Source organism: Polypterus senegalus, chromosome 12 (genome assembly GCF_016835505.1).
Source record: "Polypterus senegalus isolate Bchr_013 chromosome 12, ASM1683550v1, whole genome shotgun sequence".
Lineage (NCBI taxonomy): Eukaryota > Metazoa > Chordata > Cladistia > Polypteriformes > Polypteridae > Polypterus > Polypterus senegalus.
Window position 1 is genome coordinate 79823984 of NC_053165.1, and position 18438 is coordinate 79842421.

General features: G+C 47.5%; 1 protein-coding gene across 1 annotated transcript; it reads left to right on the forward strand.

Moving 5' to 3' along the window:
• Positions 1-495: 495 nt before the first annotated feature.
• Positions 496-16814, forward strand: LOC120541168. Its single transcript, XM_039772547.1, has 9 exons — positions 496-847; positions 2645-2953; positions 6112-6420; positions 7954-7998; positions 8131-8175; positions 8476-8568; positions 12347-12377; positions 12972-13021; positions 15122-16814. Exons 1-9 carry the CDS (start codon positions 778-780, stop codon positions 15151-15153), a joined length of 984 nt encoding a protein of 327 aa, XP_039628481.1. The 5' UTR covers positions 496-777; the 3' UTR covers positions 15154-16814.
• The last annotated feature ends 1624 nt before the right edge of the window (positions 16815-18438 follow it).

Sequence of the window (18438 nt, forward strand, 5' to 3'; positions counted from 1 at the left end):
TGGTGTGTGGCTGTGTGTGTGTGCCCTGTGGTGGGCTGGCGCCCTGCCCGGGGTTTGTTTCCTGCCTTGCGCCCTGTGTTGGTTGGGATTGGCTCCAGCAGACCCCCGTGACCTTGTGGTTAGGATATAGCGGGTTGGATAAGGATGGATGGAGGATGGTGGATGGGTTGACAGTCATGGATGAAGAGTGCATAGAGAAGGGGACTTAGTACACATCCTTGCGGCACACCAGTGCTCAGGGTAAGGGTGTAAGATTTCCCATTTTAATCTTAGTTTTTTTTTTGTCCTGAATTGTGATATTGCAACCTTTGAAAAAAAACGTTGGCTGATGGGGAGCAATACCATAAAAATCTTATGTTCATTTCGACGTCTTGACTTTTAGACGTGTCAATATCTGCATGTGTAGCTTATTTCGAGCGCAGAACAGTGCGGTGAGTTGCGCCATCGTGTGGTTAAACATGAGGTGCCAGCGGAGCGCCCGCTAAACTGCCTCGTGTGATGAACTGTGGCGCGCGCACCGAGCGGCTTCTGACTTCTGTCCACTTGCAATTTCTGTCCGAGGCAGCAGCTGTTTCACCTTCGCACCAAAGAGTTCAACCAACAAAGAAGAAAGGCGCAAACAGTGCGCTTTTACTTCTCTTTGTCTCTTACCCAGCAGCATCATTTCCTTCCTTTGTCGTTGTGCGGAGTTTCGACACCCATCCCCAAAACTCAGCCTCAGGTCGGCTAACCGCAGCGCAAAACAGAGCCGCCCTTGTAAAGGCATCGTCTTGACAAATGTGGCCGTTTTTACCTTGTTTAACAGTGCTGTGGTCGTGGACCCCTCTCTTTCACGCTCAAACGACGGGTAAGTACCCTCTGGTGTACCCGTTCCGAACCGGGGAACTGCCTCGTGAAAAGCGAAGGTGCAAGTAGAGCGGAGAGATCGTGCAGGCGGGCGACATCGTGACAGTTACCTGCAGTAAGACGTGCGGTGCAGGGGCCTCGTACATTAGGAATGCAGCTTTGTCCTTTCGAAATGACTTTCGGACAAGGAAACGTGAAATGAGACCATTTTTAAAAAGCCAAAAAGTCGAACTTTATGTCGTCTTGTGAGTTAGTGTAAGCGCAAGCGCCTCGCAGTTTCCCAGTCGTGAAAGTGCGCGCGGGGTCTGCATGTTCTCCGCTTGTGCGCGTGCGTCTTTTCTTCGAGTGCTCGGTGCTGAGACACACAGTTCAGCTTACCTGACGCCTCCAGGCTGGCTCTCTATAGCCTCAGTGTGTTTATGTGAGTGGGTCCTGCATTGGACTGGCAGCCCGTCCAGGCAGAGCTGTCTTAATATATGGGCACAATGGGCACAGGCCCACGATGTTTCTGATGCCTATGGATGTTTCTGTTTTGCTATCAAAACAGGAGCCCCAGCTCACCACTTTGCCCAGGGGCCTATGATGCTGTTAAGACAGCCCTGCGCCCAGGGTTGGTCTGTGCCTTGCCTGCTGATGTTGTCAGGATTGGCACTACCTACCCGAACCCTGAGTTTGTGCTCCACAAGTCATTTTACTATGATTGGTGCTGTGCACGGCAAGGTGTCAAATGGTGTGTTCACTTTGAACGCCTGTTGTATCATTAAATGCTGGGCAGTGCCAATTGGCAACACCGCAACTCCCAAAAAGCAAACTGCATTCTCTATAGCATGTAATAAAAAAAAGAAACATGAAAGAACAGGCATGCAGCGACCCTGTCCCTTAAATTCAAGGAGCTTGGTTTGCTTACCTGTTTGTGTTCTGTGACCTGTAGGGGGCACCACAGAGTCCCAAACCCCAGACAAACGTCCCATTTGAAATGGAAGGTTTTATTGTTATAACAAAATACTTCAATGGGCATCTCGTGGAATTCATAATACAAATAAAGATGCTCTCTTCTGTCTTTCTCTCCGTTCCTCCCCGGTGAGCTTTGGTGGAGGCAGAGGGGCTCCTTATATCCAAGACCCCAAGGAGGACTTCTGCTGCTGGGATATTTCACGTAAGAAGCCCTCCTGGGTCAGGCAGAGGCTTCACAAAGTTGGAACCACTAATCCCCACAGTGCCCTCTGGGGGCCCCCTTGAAACAAAATAGGGCTTTCCCACAGGACTACAATTCCCAGCATGCTGTGCGGGGATGCATTTGGGTATTGTGGCCCAGGTGCTGAGGGAGCATATAATCCAGGCAGGTTGTCTCCACCAGCCCCTCCATTATATTGGCCTCCCAGCTGGGTGAGGGTCTTCAGCACAGTCCTGGTGGGATGTTGCCATCTCCTTCCAGTTTCCTGACCAGGCAGGCATGGCTTTCTTTTCTTCCTACTCACTCGTCACCCACTGAGGCCCCCAATACCAATATAAATTCTACCAACTAGCAGCCCACGGCCCAATGGTGGGTCATGATCCAGCAGCTGAGAAACACCAATCTAACCAACATCCAAAAATGTAAAACATCCTGCAGCCCCCTCAAGGTGGTCTCATTTCCTATTGGGGGGTCTCCAGAGGTCATTGTGTGTGCCCCTTGGTACTCCTTGAGACATCCTCCCTGCTATCTGTGTGCCCCAAATTCCACTTAGAATGGACTTCTGTCCATGTGAAACATATAATGAACCCTGAGATGTGACCCGCTGTGTCTTTGTGCCCGCAGGAGCTCAGCTTGCTGCCCCTCACATCTCCTTGGATCTATCAGCCGGCTCACCAGTGCTTGAGGGCTCCACAGTGATGTTGTGTGCAGCTCCACAAAACTCCACAGGCAACCGCTTCCTGCTATACAAGGAGCGAATATTCATCGATCATCAAGAAGACCACCGTGGGGGACTGAGAGACGTCAAGTTCATCCTGGACAATCTGTCTGCCGGCGATGAAGGCAATTACTGCTGCCAGTTCCAGACCTTCGTCGCTGGACAGTGGACCAGCAGCCCCCTCAGCTCCTATGTATATTTAAAGATCAGTGCAGGTAGGTGGCGCCTCTTGTTTGATTTGCCAGACTTGTATTCACCTGTGCCAGCTTTCCAGGAGATATGTAGGGGATTGGGGTTCAACTGCCATGATTGAGCTGACAACTCTGGTGTGCTGGGACCCTTCTAGGCCTCCTTTTCAGGGTGGAGTTTTCTGATTATGACATATAATACATTTATTAGGGTGGGGCTAGCAGAAGCTAAAGAATACCCTGATCATCTTACATATTTTGGTGGTACCTATCCATACACCATGTCCTCTGAGTAAAAATCCAATGCCCACCCATAGTGGAGTTTGCATGTTCTCCCCGTGTTCCTTGTAGCTTTTTCTTAAGTACTCCACTTTTAAAACCTACAGGTTGGCTCAAAGGTGACTCTAAATTGTCCTCTGTGTGTTTGTTTTGTGGCTGCTTCCTGCCTTGCCCTCCACAACCCCAAACTGGGTGAAGCAGGCTGGACAATGTCACGTGGTCTGCTATTCTGAGCTGTGCCAGAGTGTGCCCACACCCTTTACTCCTTCTCGGTCAGCCACCCTCTTACAAGTTTAATGTCAACCACACACCTGCTTTTTAAGTCTAACGTATGCACCTTTGTGTCCAAGTTAAGTGCCAACCCTGGAAAGGACAACACCATGCCCTGCTTACCTCAACCAGGCTTAAACCAAAAAAAAGATATCATGTTGAGACCCCCACGCTGTTGACTATATTACACCTTGTTAGATTTTTGGAACTTTATAAAATTCACCCCTTTAATATTTCAGATACCCCCCTTCCCACTTTGGTGTGGAGTCAGGTCTGGATGCCACTCATTTAAACAATTTTTTAGGATGGGTCACTTTGCCCTGATTACTCCTGTCTGTTTTCAGTCCTCCTTTAAATAGTACACATGAAAGGCGCTATATTAAAAGTAAGCTGCTGTAAGCCATTCATTACCATCAAGGAATGTGATTTTTCAAGTCAAGGCAGAATAAAATCTGCCCGTTTGGTTTGTGGGTATCAAATGAGGCTGTGCCAGCCATTTCCTTGGTGCATGCCAGCACCAGCTATTTAGCCAGGCTCAGCGCATCCCATCCTTGCATTCATTTTTACACTCCATTGAATCTATTTAAAAGTCATAGGTGGACCAACTTGTACCATCTGGGCACAAATCAGGATCAAACCCAGCCTTAGGAAACGGTTTGGTGTTGATTCTGTGCCACCTGTTAACCTGGACATCTCTCAGGTGTTTAGGAACAAATCAAGAACTCAGGGCTCTGGAGCTGTAAATCTGCAGTGCTGTGCCACCCTATATAAGAACTGTGTGTGCCATGCGGGTAGAACTCTGAAATGTGACTTGATGCACTGGCAGGTTCGTCATGGGGTAATGGATTGGCAGCCCATATGGGAACCAGCAGTGAAAGGGGGTGCCAGGCATCCAGTTTCACTTTCATTACTCCAGTTGGCATTTTGCCCTCTTCACTGCTGCTGTTTGCAAATGTTCTGCAAATGCTTTAAATAGCACACACTGTGAAAGGCGCTATATTAGATCAAGATTTCTTATTGTTGGCTATGTGGCAATGGGCAGGATTTGATCCTAAAATTCTCCACGTAAAACCCACAACGGAATGAGCTAAAGCAGCATGATGGACGCTGGTACTACCAAGAAAAGGAGAGGGCACAGAATGTCTATAGATGCCAGGGAATGCAAAGCAAATTCATACACGACCCCCCAATACCATTATGAGGGGAGCTAATTTGAAGTTCCATGATGGCATCACCTAAAAGCAAATGTCTTATGACAGCTCAGATGCCATTTCATAGTTTTACCTGCTTCTGCCCAGTGCCAAGGCACAAGGGAGGTGTGCTGAAGGGGGCATCACACTCCCCTGGCACATTTCTTCCTTCACCTAAAATAAGTCCCAAGTGAGTTTTAATGACTTACATGCAAATAACGTCCAGTAGGTGGAGCCTGTAGCACATGGTGGGCGTTGCTTCAAAACAAAGCAGAAACACCAGAGGAAGCCTTTTGAAGTGGCATCATCACCCTGGCAGTGATGGCAGCAGCTGGTGTGTCTGTGTTGGGCAGAAAAGTGATAGACAATCAGTGCTTGGGCGTGCCAACCCAAGAGATAAGTTTCTGTCTGGTACTTCAGGGACATTCTGTGTGTATTTGACACACTTTCAGGCAGTAAGGGCAGCCCTGGCCTGCAAAGTTTACTTGAAACTGAGATTATAAAGCACCTTTCTGAAAAAGAGAACAGCTGATGTGCTTTTAATGTATGAGGAGGCTACGACTCATGGAAATTATTGCTGAAGTGTAAAGATGAAATATAACTGAAGTGCTGATGCATTGTGGATAATGGAGTTCCTTCAGTTTCTTCAGGTCCTTCTTCCTGTCATATTAGGTGATTATTACTGTCCGACGATCAGATTTTTTAAATATTAAGTGAAGTATTTTGGTGTGAGGGTATCAAATTGGTTCATGCCAGGCATGTCATTCATGCCAAAGGGATAGGAACCAACCAGCTATTTAGACAGGCACAGTTAGGCTTTATTTTTCCTATCCTTCCATCCTTTTTCAAATCCTGCTGAATCTTATAAAAAGTCATAGAGGATTTGGCAGCATTGGGCACGAGCCAGGATTCAGCCTGGCATCTAGAAAAGTCCTATGCCAATTTTGAGCCACCCATTAACCTGATATGCCCATCTTTTAAGTATGGGAGGAAAAAGAAGAAGACCCTTTATAACATCCAAATGGGCCCAGGGGGCACCTGAACATGCAGGGATTTGAGTCCAGGATGTAAGGCTATGCCACTCTGAATGTGTTAAAAGTGTGGCATGCGACGCGATGTATAGGTGAACAACTGGCACCCAGAAAAGCTGACCTGAAAATTAACCACCTGTCTTTGAATAAACACTCAGACGTGGCACTCTGAAGACATGCCCTGCTCTGGTATGCCACCTTCTGAGTCATGAATTGTGCCCATCACCAAATGTCAAGTGTCCACAACTGTTCACCTTGTCCCACTGAAAGCTCTGCTTTCTAACGTCTGTCCACATCCACCCTGCTGCTTTCATTCTCCTCGTCGGCAGTAGAAACATTCCTGAATCTCACATGTTGCTGACGCTCACACTGGCCCAAAACGCCAAGCTGACTTGCTTATTCTTTATCTCCACAGTTCAGCCTGGCCTTGGGAAGCCCTCCATCATGGTGACCCCTCCTGATGGTGCTGTCCACATGGGAGAAAAAGTGAAAATCCGCTGCACGGCTCCCAAGGCACAAGCCCAAATGACTTTCCTGTTGATGGAAGGTGAGAGGAAGAAGAAGCGCGTTGTTGCTTCAAAGTACCCATCCGCCGGAGCATCGGAGGTGACCTTCATGGTGGACAGCACAGAGGCGACATACAGCTGCATGTATCAAGCAGAAGTACCAGCCATGGGGTTCACCAACTCCAGTAGCAGCACCAGAGTGAAGATCACAGTGAAACGTGAGCCCTCTCTGTTAAGACAAGATTAGGAAAACATTTCTTATATGGGGTCTTCTGCGCCCTTCAGTTGGAACTTGGAAGTCCACCTTAAATCCGCCACCTTAAGTCAGCTTAGGGCGTTTATTTACTGTAGTAAGTTTCGACTCCAGTGGGGTTAAAGTGCCCTCGTGTGGCCAAAGGTGGACACGCAGCCGAAATGTGGAAATCTGCAACATTGCAAATCTTAAAAAAGGTGTTTGTGTGTGTGCGTGTGTGTGTGTGTGTGTTGTGTGGCGTGTGTGTTGGTGTGCGTGTGTGTGTGTGCGCGCGTTGTACTCCTCTCATCCGACGGGTACGGTGCTTCCTCTGCAGAGTCCACAGCTGGCAGCTCCCCCTAATTTGAGGGCTTGACTGGGTTACGCGCAGGCACACGAGCTCATTTATCGTAAAGATTCTTTTTTATTAGGACAGTTTACACTTCGGATGAAGATGGGATTTAATGACGGATTATGTGCGGTCTGTTCTGAGAGCAAACACGTGCATGAGTGTAAATATCTGTAAATACGAGCAGAATATAATAATCACGTAACACCCTTCAAAAAAATTAGGGTTTTGCGGAAGAGAAAAAGTGGTCGATCTTCAAAAAGTGGCTAGTGACCAGTGAGGGGCACAACTGGCCAGATTGGTGTGCTGTGGTGCAGTGGCGTAGCTCGAGTTCGTGCCGCTCGGGGCGGGGCGGGGCTTCGAGCTGCTGCCCTCTAACATATCTGAATATGTTAAACTATTTAAATAGAAAATTAAAATGACGTATAAAGAAAAATTAAGATACATTTTGCATAGATTTATTCATATACAAAGAAACAACAATCATTTGTATATATATTTACAAGCATCAACTAGACAAGAATATAGTATAGACACACTGATAAGCCGTGTTCTAATTATTAGTTTAATATAATTACGCTACGAAAACCAGAACCAAAGTAGGGTACAAGTGATAGGTGGGGATGTTTTCTGCGCAGAGCAAGAACGCATTCGGATTGATAACGAAATTGTAAATTAGTTGTTTATCTTCCTAGAAATTATTATCGGTGCCATTTTTTTATTTTTGTTATTGGCTCATAAATTTCAACTGCTGTGTCTGATGCCGTCACAGGAGGACAGTCTGAATATTACTTTTCAAGCTTTTGTGGTTAAAAATCAGAGAATTTGACCATTTCCATTAATGAGTGATTTTTTTTCGAACCCTGCTGCTTACACACAAATTGTACTGAGCCTTTTGGCCAATAATGCCGCCCCCAAATATGTGCCGCCCGGGGCGGACCGCAACCCAAGCTACGCCACTGCTGTGGTGTAACTGAAAAGCAGCAGCGAGCCTGTGGGCGGCTCGGGGCCGGCCGGGCGGATGTCTGCGCAGACTCGCGGCTTGTGGCGGGCGGGTGGCAGCGTGTCCGTGTCCGCCTCGAGTTTAGTCGTGTGAGTCCGCTGGGGGCACTGCAAGCCCTGAGATGCGGGGCACTGGGTGCTAAATGACTTCTCTGTTTTCTCTTAAAGCGCACACTCGCTCTCCACAAGTGACTGTCGTCCCTTCTCTAGCAGGTAAGGCAGCTACACGGAGTCCTTGCTCACCTTTCCCTTTCTGTTTCTCTTCATTTCTTTCTTGCAGACTCTTAAAGTTTCAGCTCAGATGGTCCACCCTTTCTATTTCTGAGTGGTCTCTTTATCTTACAGGTTACACAACACCCGCTGAAATAGAAGCTTACATCTCCCTGCCAGGTAAGGGATGGCATTTCTTTGTCAACAGTGGTGACAACAAGTTTAAACATTTAAAAAAGACTCGCCCCTCACTTTCTGTAACCGTACAACTTCAATCAGGCAGCAGTTGCTGTTAGAGGTTGGCTGAAACTCGGCAGACCTCTAAGTGTCACTGCCTGTGACAATTCAACGCCATTTCTCCCATACATACACTGACACTTGTGCGTGGAGACCATCTGAGGGTCCTCTACAGGAAAGCAGCCACGTCCCCCGTGTCATGAGCTGCTGCCGCTTACTAGAGCTGTCCTGTTGTCTTTGTAGGTCCAAAGGGGGCGCTGATCGCTGGATCCTTCGCGGCAGCCACCTTACTTGCAGCCATTCTGGCCCTTCTGGTGTTTTTGGTCTGTATGGGAGGTGAGTACCATCGGAGCCTGGGTGTTCAGTCAGTGCCATCCTAGTCTCGCTGAACCAGTCCTATACTGTATGTATATTTAGAGTGCTGCGGTGGGATGGCGCCCTGCCCGGGATTGGTTCCTGCCTTGTGCCCCGTGTTGGCTGGGATTGGCTCCAGCAGACCCCCGTGACCCCTGTGACCCTGTGTTTGGATTCAGCGGGTTGGAAAATGGATGGATGGATGGATACATGTAAAATATATGTTATATAAAATGTATAATATGTTGTAATACAATATATATATATAAAGTGTATAAAATGTATATAAGACGATATATATCCATCCATTATCCAACCCGCTATATCCTAACTACAGGGTCATGGGGGTCTGCTGGAGCCAATCCCAGGGCGTAAGGCAGGAAACAAACCCTTGGCAGGGCGCCAGTCCACACACACACGGGACAATTTAGGGTCACCACTGCACCCCACCTGCATGTCTTTGGACTGTGGGAGGAAACCCACGCAGACACGGGGAGAGAACATGCAGACTCCACGCAGGGAGGACCCGGGAAGCAAACCCAGGGTCTCCTAACTGCGAGGCAGCAGCACTACCCACTGCGCCACTGTGCCACCCCATATATAACATATATATATAAATATAAATGACATATATAATATACAATGGGTATGGAAAGTATTCAGACCCCCTCCACCGCCATGCTTCACTGTGGGGACTGTACTGGACAAGTGATGAGCAGTGCCTGGTTGTCTCCACACATAAAGCTTAGAATTAGGGCCAAAAAGTTCTATCTTGGAGTTTGCTAAAAGACACCTGAAGGACTCTGAGATGGTGAGAAATAAGATTCTCTGGTCTGATGAGACCTAGATAGAACTGTTTGGCCCTAATTTTAAGCAGTATGTGTGGAGACAACCAGGCACTGCTCATCACTTGTCCAGTACAGTCCCCACAGTGAAGTATGGCGGTGGCAGCATCATGCCGTGGGGGTGTTTTTCAGCTGCAGGGACAGGACGACTGGTTGCAATCGAGGGAAAGATGAATGCGGCCAACCAAGTACAGGGATATCCTGGACAAAAACCTTCTCCAGAGTGCAAAGGACCTCAGACTGGGACCTTCCAACAAGACAATGACCCTAAGCACAGTTGAAATCTACAAAGGCATTCATGCAGAGGGAGAAGTCCAATGTTCTGGAATGGCCGTCACAGTCTTCTGACATGAAGATCATCGACAATCTAGGGGATGATTTGAAGCAGGCTGTCCATCAAATTGAACTGAACTGGGAGATTTGGTATGAAGAATGGTCAGAAATCCCAACATCGAGAATCCAGACGCTCATCACAGGCTATAGGAGGACAGCGTCGAGAGGCTCAAAGGAGGCTCAGCTAAGTACTGATGTCATATCTCTGTTGGGGGGCCCACATTTATGCACCTGTCTAATTTTGTTATGATGATTATTGCATATTTTCTGTAAATCTAAAATAAACTTAATGTCACTGCTGAAATACTTTTGTCTCCATAAGGCATGTCGGATATTAAAAGGAAGTTGATACTTTGAAAGCTCAGCCAATGAGAAACAAAAATCCAAAGAATTAAGAGGGGATCCCAAACTTTTTCATATGACTGTATAATATATATGATGTATGATATACAGGTATATAAAATGTATATCAGAAGTATAATACGTATAACATTTTATATAAGATGTATAATGTATATATATTTAAATATAAATAGATCCATCCATCCATTTTCTAACCCGCTGAATCCAAATACAGGGTCACGGGGGTCTGCTGGAGCCAATCCCAGCCAACACAGGGCACAAGGCAGGAACCAATCCTGGGCAGGGTGCCAACCCACCGCAGGACACACACAAACACACCAGGCACACACTAGGGCCAATTTAGAATCGCCAATCCACCTAACCTGCATGTCTTTGGATTGTGGGAGGAAACCCACGCAGACACGGAGAGAACATGCAAACTCCACGCAGGGAGGACCCGGGAAGCGAACCCTTAAGGGTCTCCTAACTGCGAGGCCGCAGCGCTACCACTGCGCCACCGTGCCGCCCGATATAAATGTATATGACATATATAATATATATAAGACCTATAATATATGTAAAATACATATAAGATGTATAATGTATATATAATATGTTTATAAGACAGGTCTCCTAAATTGTCCCTAGTGTGTGCTGGCTGTGTGTGTGTGCCCTGCGGTGGGCTGGCGCCCTGCCCGGGGTTTGTTTCCTGCCTTGTGCCCTGTGTTGGCTGGGATTGGCTCCAGCAGACCCCGTGACCCTGTGTTAGGATATAGCGGGTTGGATGATGGGTGGATGGAAGACTTGTCGGTCAGTCAGTCAGTCATTTTCCCACCCACTACAGTATATCCTAACACTGGGTCACGGGGTCTGCTGGAGCCAATCCCAGCCGAACCCTGGTCTCCATACTGCAAGGCAGCAGCGCTACCACCGTGCCACCCTATAAGACATGTAATATATGAAAAATATGCATAAGACATGTAATACTGTATATACGTCTGAAGGCAATCTTGACCAATTTCACTAAAAACTGGGTGGCGACAATTAGATGGCTCACGGAGTGTCGCAATTCTAGGCCAATCCAACGGCTCCGAAGGCGGTGCTAATGAAGTAGGGGCGGGGAATCTGAACTGCAGAGAGCGACAGCCCTCTCGATAATCTGATTGGACGGAAAACAAAGTTCTGGTTTTTATAAACAGTCTGCAGCTGCAGTCTACAGTAGCAAAGCCAAAAATTGCAAAGTAGGTGGGCCTGAAAACAGCAGAATGGGCAAGCAATAAACAACTCCCATGTTTGTCCCCTTTGAACTTTTGTTCAGCTCAGTTTATTGACAAATGAACAGAAATCACAGGCAAATATTATGGAAGACCTTACTGCTGACTTGGGGGCCCTGGCTAATGAATGAGAGGTGCTCGAGCCCCCATTAGTTTCACCTCTGCTGAAAAAGTCCCCAGTTCAACATATAAGTGTGTGCCACGTGTGCAGAGAGTACATGTCCTTGCCAGTCGCAGACTAGTTGACCTGACTCACTGGGCACGTCACACTAGACGAGTGATTTCATGGGAACTCATAACTAACTGCCGCGGACCAGCTAAGATTATGTAAATGAAGAATGTCACGTGGGCTTTAAGTATTTAACTCCGCCCATAGTCCACAGGTGCCATGCCCCATTCTGGAAGTGACAGTTGACAGAGCACAGTGACTGTCACGATGATACGCTGTGGTTAAGTGGAGGGTTGTGGGAGGCTCATCTGACTCAAACACTGACGACTGTCGAGTGGACCAACTGCCATAAACGTCCAGTTCTCCTTTCCATCATCCGTGTGTGGGTTGCGTCCTCCCTGTCTAGCGTGGAGCTTTGCAGGACCCAAAGGTCTATGAATTACGGGCGGAGTTAAACGTTGAAGCCCGCCCAGGTTTAGCCACGCCCCTTTCTGCCGTGAGCACCTCCTCATCGATTTTCTCAGAGTGGCCGTAGCGGCTGCTGTGGCCAACAGAGGGCGCTGTTTCATGTACTTTCCTTCACATCCCAGACTCGGAAGCTCCTCAGATGTGGTAGCTTTTTATCCAGAAGTCTCTGTCAGTGTTTTCCCGTCCTTGCGCACAGTTAATCCCTCAGAGTTGGAGGGTCTCTGGCAGGCTTTACCTCCCCTTCTGCCTTCTTGCTCTTATTTCATTCTGAGGGTCTGAAAGAACTGCTCACCATCTTTATTATGTTTTCTTTATTTCTTAATTTGCAGTGAAGGCCACACAGAAGACAACGAAGCGGAGGTGAGTGGACGACGTCTGCTTGGTTAATTTTTTAAGCCCCCTTTCTTTTTCTGTTGGTCGGGGTTTACATTTTTGGATGCAGGGTTTGTGCTTCAGGACTGTGGGGCACAAAGAGGTGGCATCTACAATTTCCGCTGTGGTCAGTTTTGGTGACTTTTTGCCCACCCCGGCCAGAATTCTGTAACGCACTTTGGGTCAGTGGTCACCCGGAAAGCTGCTGTATCCTCTAAAGCCTTCTATCAATCATTTCATTTTGTTTCCCACTTCAGGAGTGTGAAGGTCTGGAGCCCATCCTGATAGCATAGGGTGCCAGTCCACTGTAGAGACCACCCACTCACTCACTCAGTCACACACACACGTGTAGAGCCACCAGATCACCTGACCAGCATGAGGACATGGGAGGAAAACCAAAGTTTGACACACAGAGTTGTTTGTCCACCCTTATCAATGGAGACCACCCAGTCATCCCGGGGTCAGGAATATGTCGGTGGGCACGTTGATGGCCGACGAGGCCAATCTGCTCCCTGAACAACCACTGGCAGTGTGGCCAAGGAATCTGAAACTTCACACTGACAGCTGCTTTGCCTTTTACAGGAGAGAAACTCCCCTCTGGAGCAGCCTGCACACGGCCGAAGCCGTCATCGGTAGGTTTTATGGATTCTCGTTTTCCTTTTCCTTTTAATTATATTTTTATTATGCATGCAATGCCAATTAGAGGGTAATTTGCATATGAAGCCGGACTTGGTTTTATAGGAAGACACAATTCCAATTGTCTTTTACGGTGCATTTTTAAAAAGATGGAAAGAATTGGGGGGGCAATGGACAAGGGGGGTCTTTTAATAAACCCCCATCCCGCGTCTGCTCTGTTCCAGCAGGCTCACATCCCCTCCCAGAAGCCTTCATTTCCAGCTCTATTAGAATGAGGATACTAGCAAACTCTTTAAGTGGCGCTGCCCCCTGGTGGCACCTGCCTTCATTACCCCAGAACAAGTTAGTCATTTGGAAAGACCAGGGGTGAAGAATCATGTCATCTTAAATGAGCAGACGTCCCCTCTGACTTAAACAGCGCGTCCTTAAGATCTGACTGAGGAGTTGAACAACGAGACCTTGGAGCTGTAAGGGGGCGACATAACCCCCGTGCCACTCAACGCCCCATTTTACGATACAAGTAACGCTTTTAGTTCCTGTTAACTCATCGCCCATGTCCAGAGGTCCAAGCGCTTGCTCTTGCTATCACCACTATATACCCTGTCCTGTTTCCAGTCAGCCATGTCAGCTATTTGGATTTTGCCTTTTTGGTTTGGTATGTCCATCAATAAGAGTGAGCTGGTACTTTAATTGTACACAATGATAATAATTAATAATAATAATAATAATGACTATATATTCTGTGCAGATACGCAGTTACACCATATTTAGTATGTAAGTCACTTTAGTAATTTATTTGCCATACTAAAGCACTATGGCTGGAGTGGTGGCTCTGAGGCTAGGGATCTGCACTGGCAATCAGATGGTTGCTGGTTCAAATCCCGTAAAATGCCAAAAGGGTCTCTGCTCTGTTGTCCCTTGAGCAAGGCCTTTAACCTGTAATTGCTCTGTCCTGGCTATGATGTTAATCTGCATCCATCCCTGCATGTAGGCCCTCCAACCTGGAGGTGGGTGGCAGAATTGGCACTCCTGCCACCATAAAAAAAACCCCACACTGTTCCACTCCATCTGAACTAGTGTGGTGCTGAGGTATCAGTGGCTGCACTCGGGTCCTAATCTGGATCCTGAGTTGGTGCGGTGGGTGCGTGCTCCTAACCTCTCTCTCTCTCTCGTAAGGCTCTATATAAAGTGCAGTTTATTTATTGGTACCCTTCAGCCTTCAATTTTTCATCATAATCAACGACTTTTAATTTATATGGCGCCTTTCTCTAACGCATGCCATCTCCAGGTGCTTCACATGCTCGTTTTCAGAATTCTTTTGAGTGTTGTCCTTGGCGCGCACGAATCGGCCGGCAAATTCAGTTTTTAAAAATGCCTGTAATTACAGCAATTGACCAGCAGATGGCACCCAAACCAAACCATTTGAAACTGACGCAATGTGATGGGAAAGAGACAGAGGCTGGGGGGTGGGGGTTGGGGTTATTAAGCATGCGCGGAATCGGCGCATTGCCGCACCCACCGCGGCTTTGAGCGAAAGTGTGACGTGAATTCATCAGGCGCCTTTCTGGGGGCAAATTCGGGCGGGGGGTTGGCGGATAGCATGATGTCTCAGCTTTGCCAGCCTCCCATGTTCGTGTATTTTCTTGGAATATTTTGCATTTTTTGGTGTTTTTATACTGTTTTATTGTCTCTTACTGTAACTCGAAGCTTTGTGTTTATTCTTATTTAGTGATTTTGTATCCAACATTAGATAATTCCTGAATTTCTGTGACGCGTTCTTTGCGTGTGAAAGGCGTTATATAAGTAAAATGTATTATGCTTATGATTATTATCCATACATTTGCACAATCAAAACTAAGTCATTCATGAATTAACGATTGATTAATTATTGATCGTGTCAGTGACTTTCATTAAGCAAGCAGTTGAGAATCTTAATTAAGAGAGCGACCCCTTTAACGATTTATTGATTTTCAGTTATAAACTGATTTGATTATTTTAAGACATTCATTAATCAAATCATTAAGCCTTCTTCTTAGTTATGTAATGTTGAAAACCCCGATGTCTGACCCGTCCCCTCTTTCTATTTTCTCTCTCAGGTCTGGGATCGCCCCCCGGGAGACGCTGGTGAAGTGACACAGTGGGCGGACGGACCAGGAGCCGCAGCACAGCAGGCGATGACCCGAGATGGCCGCCCTGATGTCCGGGGTCTCCGTTACGGATGTCGCGGCTGGAGGGATGTGGCGAGGGACTTGCTTTTAATGTTTTGTTCATTCGAGACCCCGGTTTTACGCCACTTCTGTGTGAACAGTTTGCCGGTTTTGTATTTGGAATATCGCATTTCGCACCACCCTCCCTATTTTGCCATCTCTGTCTCTGTTTTATATAGGCCCCCATTACATTATGAGACTCTTCACAATGACAGACAATTATTATTTAATAAAAAATGCAACATTTATAGACCCCAGAAAACTGAACTGGTTTTAGGGGGACGGAGAATGTGTGCGTGTGAATGAAATGGGAAAGAGACGAGCAAATCCCGGCGGCTCCATCCGTTCACTGAAGCTGCTCATCCCAGTACGAGAGGGCGGAGCCTATCTGGGTCAGGCTGGCACTGGAAAGCTCCAATGATATGCCACCCAGGATGAAGATGGGTATCTTAAGCCATTTCCTAGAATTGAATTAGCTGCAGAATATGAAATGGCTGAAACCAGAAGACCTAATGAGACTCTTCGACTGGCCCAGCTGTGTGACGTGATGATTTATATCAGAAAGCGAAACTGACAACAAGGTGACCTGACACACCTTGGGACCAGGAAGGCCGGGGAATGGAAATTTAGCACTGTCAAGGGTGTGCCATGCTGGTGTCTGAGGGGCTGACAAAGTGGGAGGCTTGGGAGAAAGAGAATGAGAGGAGGTGGTGGTCAAGGGGAGGTGGAAGACATTCATTTTATTTTTATATAGCGCCCTTCAGTGAGCTCAGGCTCAGAGTACTGGAACACGTTCACAGGTAGATGCAGAATGGAAATGAATTGAGCTCCCATAGAGCTGCCCACCTCAGCTTTCCCTAAAGTCAGGAGGTATCATGTGTGTCCAGTGTGACCCCCATTTCTGACCCGTCCTCTCTTTCTCATTTCCTCCTTCATCATCAGGGTTTTGTAATGCCTGCTGGGAGACGCTACATACTACTAATGACATAATGAACGCACATAATGACACTGACACTGATGGAACCCCCCCAATGTCTGTCCATTCATTTGATGCTGAACTGCTGTCAATTGGCAGAGGAAAACAAAGCAGCAGCATCAATGGAGAAAATGAACGTCTGAGGGGGGGATCCTCAGTCAGTCAGAGCAGTTAAAGTCAGACGCTTGTCTGCAGGGCTGCCCACCAGAACCACAACTCCCATAATGCCCTGCAGGAGTCCACACAGGAGCCATACCAGAGGGATGCTGCCACCCAGTGCATTGGGGAAACACATGGCACCAAGAGGAGGTCTCCCTCTGCTCTTCTGCTATGATGACCTCCCTAATGAAAAATGTAACACTGATTAACCTGGCCGGGACCCCCATCCATGCAGAACCTCCCATTACACTGCAGGCCTCCTGGCTGGGTTATATTTATTTATGAATTGTTTGATGTTACTTTGCTTGCCCTATTTGGTGAATTTTGCTATTTGTGGTGATTTAGTGGCTCCAGAAGTCAGACCCACTGACCTCAGCAACACTGCCTCCTGATGGCTCCTTCTGACACTACAACCAGATAACGGAGTAACACCACATCCCAGTGACTACTAGCGCCCCCATATGATGTGGGGATGAAGCAAAACTGATGAGGCAGGCACAGCAACTACTGCTCTGTCCGGGGTACAGGATGTGGGGGGTGGGAACCTGATGTGGGCGGGGTCAAATATCAGACTCCTCCCATATTCAGTAACCCTCCCCTAGCAGCAGAACATAGGATGGGGTCCACTGCTGGATATGAAATAGGGGCGGGACTAATGTAGGCAGGGTCACATGTTAGACTCCTCCTACATTTAGTAACCCTCTCCTAGCAGCAGAACATAGGATGGGGTCCACTGCTGGATATGAAATAGGGGCGGGACTAATGTGGGCGGGGTCAAATATCAGACTCCTCCCATATTCAGTAACCCTCTCCTAGCATCAGAACATAGGATGGGGTTCACTGCTGGATGTGAGATGGGGTGGGCTGTGTCAGATATTACACTCCTCCCATATTCAGTAACCCTCCCCTAGCAGCAGAACATAAAATGGGGTTCACTGCTGGATATGAAATAGGGGCGGGACTAATGTATGCATGGTCACATGTTAGACTCCTCCTACATTTAGTAATCCTTCCCTAGCATCGGAACATAGGATGGGGTTCACTGCTGGATGTGAGATGGGGTGGGCTGGGTTAGATGTTAGACTCTTCCCATATTCAGTACCCCTCCTCTACCAGCAGAACATAGAGTGGGGTCAACTGCCAGATATTAGATGGTGCTGAGAGTGTTGTGGGCGTGGTAGGACTGTATTCGGTAGAATTAATTTATCTGCGGTAAATGAGATGTGGTAAGTGAGATGGGTGGGGACTGATGTGGGAGTGAACTGATGGCAGACTCCGCCCATATTCAGAAATCCTCTGCTCATGCGTGATGTCCAAGAGTTAGCTTGTGAGGAATGTGTGGTGTTAGATGAGTATCTGTTTAATTAATTCTCTAGTAATCATTTTTTTTTTAATTTATTCATCTCCTTTCAAACTAAATGCCGTCCCCTAGCATTCCAAAAGCAGCAGTATTAAATATTTGCTTGAAGTCAGTGCATTTCAGGATAGAAGTGAGGCTTAGAAGTTGTGTGGCTAGGGTTTAGACTCAGATGTCTGTCCCTGCCCCATCGCGTGTCCCTGTGAGGGTCTCACTGAGAAGCCCCTGCACCTTCGAGGGTGATCTTTATGTGTCGTTTTCCATCTTTGCTCATTCTCCTTGTGCCCAGCTTTGCCTTCTGTAAGTGATGTGTGATGATTTGTTGCCCCCAGTGGGCAGTCAGCTCATTCAATTGAGCATATCAGCTGTTTGTGTTGCTGGGCACTGCCTCATAAGTCGCCACGTCATGCCCAGCTGCTGACATTCCAAACAATCGTCCACTGAGCTTGTTTGCGCTCCTGTACACCACAGGTGAGGCCAAAGAGTCATTTGTAAAAAACACCAGCTGGGCGCGGTGCCTGACTCCATCTGCCTGTCTAAATATTTACCCAACACTAACCTCAGCCAGCAGACCCGCGTTCTCCTTGACAGCTAAGTTCCCTCAGTCACTCGCCAATTACATGGCGTTACTCATAGAGCGGAGTCTGCGGTTATCTGCCAGGTGGAGGCCTGGCACCAAGGCTGGTGCTGATAATGCAGACTGTGGTGTTGATG